The 5,511-nt window shown below is 47.1% G+C and overlaps 1 protein-coding gene across 1 annotated transcript; it reads left to right on the top strand.

Moving 5' to 3' along the window:
- The first annotated feature begins 1,731 nt into the window (after positions 1–1,731).
- On the top strand, positions 1,732–5,253 carry egr1 (early growth response 1). Its single transcript, XM_052080869.1, has 2 exons — positions 1,732–1,967; positions 2,633–5,253. The coding sequence occupies exons 1-2, from the start codon at positions 1,757–1,759 to the stop codon at positions 3,955–3,957; spliced, it is 1,536 nt and encodes a 511-aa protein (XP_051936829.1). The 5' UTR covers positions 1,732–1,756; the 3' UTR covers positions 3,958–5,253.
- The last annotated feature ends 258 nt before the right edge of the window (positions 5,254–5,511 follow it).

Here is a 5,511-nt window from a genome sequence, read left to right as displayed (position 1 = left end):
ATTCTGAAACTGTTACCACCTTATCTTCCATCCATCCATTTTCTGATCAACTGGCTATCTCCCGGCAGTAGGCGGGGTACACCGTGAACTGGTTGCCAGCCAATCGCAGGGCACACATAGAAAAAGTTTATAAATGATTTTTTTTTTTTAATCGCTAAAACCTGGCATTTAAATAGTGGTATGTCGAGTTTCTCTCCACTTTTTTATCCAATGTGCCTATCAAGTTGGGAGGAACAATGGATGGTAGTGGTCGGTAGTAGGTTGTAGCCTGTGTGCATTCTTCTGTCATACTTCCAAGTAAGCTTTCTGCCAGTCAAAGGGAACACACTGATTTCCTCATCATGGAGCAGTGCTGCTGTCCTGCCCGGCACTGGAGCTACAGCTGGAGGAGCGCGGCTTCCCGCATGCGTCCTCGTAGCGAAACACTGTGTTGTTGACAAGGCACATTAGGCTGCTGAGTGGCAGACAGATGGTCCCAATGCTGAGCAGGGGACGCACGTCTGCCTGATGGACCCTCTCCTCTTGTCAGTATCTTTGCAAAGAGCAGAGAGCGCATGAATGCCTTAAAATAGAGCAAAGGTGTGTACAGACAATAGGGAATATCTTCAACGTATCCTTAACGTGTGTATGAGTGCATGCAGACATGTCCTGTATGTTATCTATGTTGTCCTTCTGACTATTGTTTATACTGTTTTCCAGATTTAAATGCTGCCAAATATACATTTCATTCTTCATTTTCACACAAAGTGCATTAGTCCTCCTGAACGAGTAGTGGAGCTTTAAATGAAAATAAATCAGAAGAGTCGGGACTCTGTTGCTGACATGACTTATTGAGCGTTCTGGCCATAATTTTACTCTGAAGCTTCCCTCCGTGCCAAAACAGCGCCGCCTCAGGAAGTCCCAAATAAGGGCAGGCAACTGGAACCCCACCGGAGCCAGTCCTTATGTGGTCATGACCTTATAAGGCGCGCTGGAGCGGGGCTTTCCGGCAGCTGCGCAGGCTGCCTGCCTCACAGATGGGAAACCCAAATGAAATCTTTGGCATCCGGGGAAAGAGCGAGAGTTATACCGCTGTGTTCGGGAGTTTTTACAAAATGAAGGCACATTGATCGAAAAGCTGCGTTGTCTTTGCAATTTACTGCCGGAGTCTCTGCGCGCTCTTTCTCTCCCTCCTGGCCAGCGTCTCGCGTCCTCCACCGCAGTGACTAAATATGGGCTTCCTCCTCCCCAAATATGGACATCTACGTCACAGAGTGAGAGGGTTTATATTCTGCGGGAAACCTTTCCGCTCAGAGACAGCCCTGAGAGCCCACAAGAGCAAGCGTTAGAGCAGCTAGGGAAACACATAGCACTCCCAAACTGAGAACATCGCACCAAAAGTACAAAAGTCAACAAAAAACATTCAGTCCAAGAGGGTTAATACCTGTCTGGAAAGCTAGTTTATTATCATACGTATATTAAAAAAACAACCCATAATTGGTTTATTTGTTTTTACAAATGAGTAAAAAGGACACTTTGGATTTTCTCGAAAAAAACAACTACTAAAAAGACAACTGGATCTTTTTCTCCTCTTTAAGAGAGAAGAAAAACAAAACGACACGTGGAGCACGAAAGGCAAGGAACGAGGCTGAGCACAGCATCTTCTTACCTGCGCTCAACCAGCGTGCAGCAGACAGCCGGTCTGCACGCGTCTTCGGTCACCGGGCTCCAGGCTCCAGCTTCAGCCCTGCAACAGCTCGAGCGGCACCAGAAGAGGATGGCTGCAGCCAAGACTGAGATGCTCCTCCCAGCACTGCAGATCTCGGAGCCTCTGAGCTTCCCTCACTCCCCCATGGATAACTACCCCAAGCTGGAGGAGGTGATGATGCTTAGTTCTGCGGGGACACCCTTCCTCACGGCATCCGCACCTGAAGGTGCCGGCTTTGGCTCCGGAGACCCAGGGGAGCAGTACGACCACCTTGCTGGGGGTAAGAGGGCTGCTTGTTGAAATTTACCTTGTCATGTCTTGTGTTGGCTGAGCAAGTGCACTGGAATTGTGCTGTTTATGTTGCATATTTCTTCAGTGTTAATTGAATTACTCGTATCAACTTTGCCTCACATTAACAATATATTATTTGTGAAATTACCTATTATATAGAGTACATGTGACATCTCCGGCAACAGCTGCTCAAGATTTTATTTTTTATGTTATCATAGAACTGTTAACGGTTAAGTGACAAAGTGTCCGACTCGATGCCAATTGTTAGTTCACTTCTATGTTACCGCTTGCTTCCACAAACACTTTAATTGCTCCATTAAAATTGCATTCCAAAAACCAGTTGAGCTGCAGTTACCGTAAATCATCACCCGCAGGCAGTGATTGGCTTAAGAAAATGTGCGTTTGTGTACACCAATGTGTGCGTGTTTGTGAGTGTGTGTGTCATTTGTGCCAAACAGGAAAAACAAAATAGTGCAAACTGAATTAGCTGTGGTAGAGCAAAGGAAAGTAGTGAAATGAAAGATGATTCGAAAGAGATGGAGATGAACGCAGGTTGGGAGTGACTGTGAGAGTTATCTTTCAAAAATGGAGGCTACAACTTTGTCTTGTTGCCTCTGACACTTTGAGTAACTTTGTGTCTTCTTCTCCTGGCAGATACACTCCCTGACATCGCCTTCAACTGTGAGAAGACAGTTGGGGAGCAGACGTACCCCACTCCAAGACTGCCTCCAATCTCCTACACGGGTCGCTTCACTCTCGAAACTGCCACCACCTGCAGCAACAGCCTTTGGGCGGAGCCTATTTTGGGCCTGTTCACTGGTCTGATGGGCAACATTCCCGCAAGCTCGAGCACTTCATCGGCAAACTCACAAAACTCATCCTCCTCATCCTTATCTGCCCCACCTTCATCCTCTTCGCCCTCTTCTACCTCCTCTTCGTCACAGAGCTCCAGCCTTACGTCCTCCATTCACCACAACGAGCCTACCCCCATCTACTCAGCCGCCCCGACCTACTCCAACCCCAACTCAGACATCTTTCCAGACCAGGGCCAAGCCTTCCCCAGTTCTAATGGAGGCGGACAGTACCCTCCTCCTGCCTACCCTAACAGTAAAAGCTGCAGCACGAGCTTTCCCGTGCCCATGATTCCTGACTACCTGTTCCCACAGCAGCAGGGAGAGATCAGCCTGGTGCCACCTGACCAAAAGCCGTTCCAGAGTCAGTCAAGCCAGCCCTCCCTCACCCCTCTGTCTACCATCAAGGCCTTCGCCACTCAGACGGGCTCTCAAGACCTCAAGAGTGTCTACCAGTCTCAACTGATTAAGCCCAGCCGCATGCGCAAGTATCCCACCCGACCGAGCAAGACGCCCCCGCACGAGAGGCCCTACGCCTGCCCGGTGGAGACCTGCGACCGCCGCTTCTCGCGCTCTGACGAGCTTACGCGCCACATTCGCATCCACACGGGCCAGAAGCCCTTCCAGTGCCGCATCTGCATGCGCAACTTCAGCCGCAGCGACCACCTGACGACGCACATCCGCACGCACACGGGCGAGAAGCCCTTCGCCTGCGATATCTGCGGACGCAAGTTCGCTCGCAGCGACGAGAGGAAGAGGCACACGAAGATCCACCTGCGGCAGAAGGACAAGAAGGCAGAGAAAGCGGCGGCGGTGCCTGTGTCGGCCCCTGTATCGGCTGCCTCGCCTGCCTCGAGCTTCCCTTCGCCCATCGCTTCATACTCCTCCCCGGTGTCTTCTTACCCGTCCCCTGTCACTTCCTGCTACTCCTCTCCAGCTCACACATCCTATCCGTCTCCCTCGATCGCAACCACCTACCCTTCAGTGTCCATGTCGAGCACCTTCCACTCCCAGGTGGCCTCTCCCTTCCCTTCTTCCGTCGCCTCCAACCTCTACAGCTCCCCTGTGCCAACCCCAATGTCAGACCTGCAGACCAGCCTCTCCCCAAGGACAATCGAGATCTGCTAAAATCGCTTTCCATGGATCATTTGAAGAGATGCGCGACAGCATCTAAAGACTCCAGAGACTGTCGTCCCGCCCACACCCCCCCAAAAAAGAAAAAAAAAAGAAAGAAAAAGAAGCACTTTTGTGACTGCTCTCTGTGCAGTGTTGGGTCAATCCTGAGATTTTTTTTTTATCCCAGCAGAGAGAAAAGGACACATGTCAAGAACTGGGCAAGGATTTGCTTCCTTTCTGCCACAGCGTTGACAAACAAAAATGCAGCACTTCACATGCATAGAGGACTGAACAAAAAGAGATGGATCCAGCACCGTTGGTTCTTTACTCTCAGGTACAAACAAAACAAAACAGAGAAAAAGTGAAGATTGCCAGCAGCTGCTGTGCTCAAACCATCCGCCCTCTGTAGGCATGCATACAGTACAAGAGACAATGACTGATATACATAAGCTACCATTTGTATATTTTACTTGTGCCATGTTTCATTCTTATCATTCTTTGATATTATTGATGTGAAAATGATTTGCATATTTGCATTGTATTATTTGAAGTGAGCGGGGCCACGATTTCTACATACTTTCTCTATTTTGTAGTGATGCTGCTGTGATACGTTTCATTTAGAAAAAAGGACAAAAAAAAGCACTTGCAAGCATGAGTAGGAGTGATGTTTGTCTCTATTTGTAAATATCATCCATCGGTACTCTTTTTCTCTTTCTCACATGTGACATATCGTTGAGTAGAGAAAAGTAAAAGAAAAGAGCATTTCCCCACCGCCAGAAAAAAAACAAAACACAACAAAAAGGACAAACGCTCCCGTTATTTGGTGCCTTTTGTGAAGCCTTGCTGATATTGTGAATCGGCTGCGTGCGCGAGAGAGGTTGCGCTGCATCTCGCCTTAAGGACTGAGGGAATATTTTTGTTACAGAATGTAAGTCACACTCGAAGGGAAGAAAATGGGATGAGGGCATTGCTTCGTTTAATTCGAATGTAAGCAAAAAAAAAAAAAAGAGAGCGAGAGAGTGAACAATTTAAAGTCTATTTTTGTATGTGTAAATACCCACATCTTCAAAAGCCGGAATGTTGACGTTACCTACTGAGTAGGCACGGGATTCTTTTATATGTTCGATACATGCAGTTCATTATTTTGTGGTTTTCTTTATTTTGTATTTGTGTTTGTCAAAACAAGTGACTGTTCCTGCTTCTGAACACAATGAATGCGCTTAACTGCCAATGGGATATTTGGTGTAAAAGATATCCTCACGGACTTTAAATATAAATAAAAATGTGAATATAAATATAGATACAGTATATTTATTTCTCATGGTGCTTTATTATTTAGACCTACTCATTTTTAAGCACGTCCATAGGTTGCGTTGCATTCATTTATTGAAACACATAGTATCAAAGAATACATTTGCTCAGCGTGATTGTAGTTTGCTGGTCCCCAATCACAGCGATAAGACTCATGCATGACACTCGCATGCCTATGAACACTGAGCATTTTATCTTGATTCATCCAACGTACTCTCCAAGATATTCTTCAGCTTATCTAAAACTCAGTTTAAT

Source organism: Hippocampus zosterae, chromosome 1, assembly GCF_025434085.1.
Source record: "Hippocampus zosterae strain Florida chromosome 1, ASM2543408v3, whole genome shotgun sequence".
In the NCBI taxonomy this organism is placed as follows: Eukaryota; Metazoa; Chordata; class Actinopteri; order Syngnathiformes; family Syngnathidae; genus Hippocampus; species Hippocampus zosterae.
This window is presented reverse-complemented; position numbering and strand designations above follow the sequence as displayed.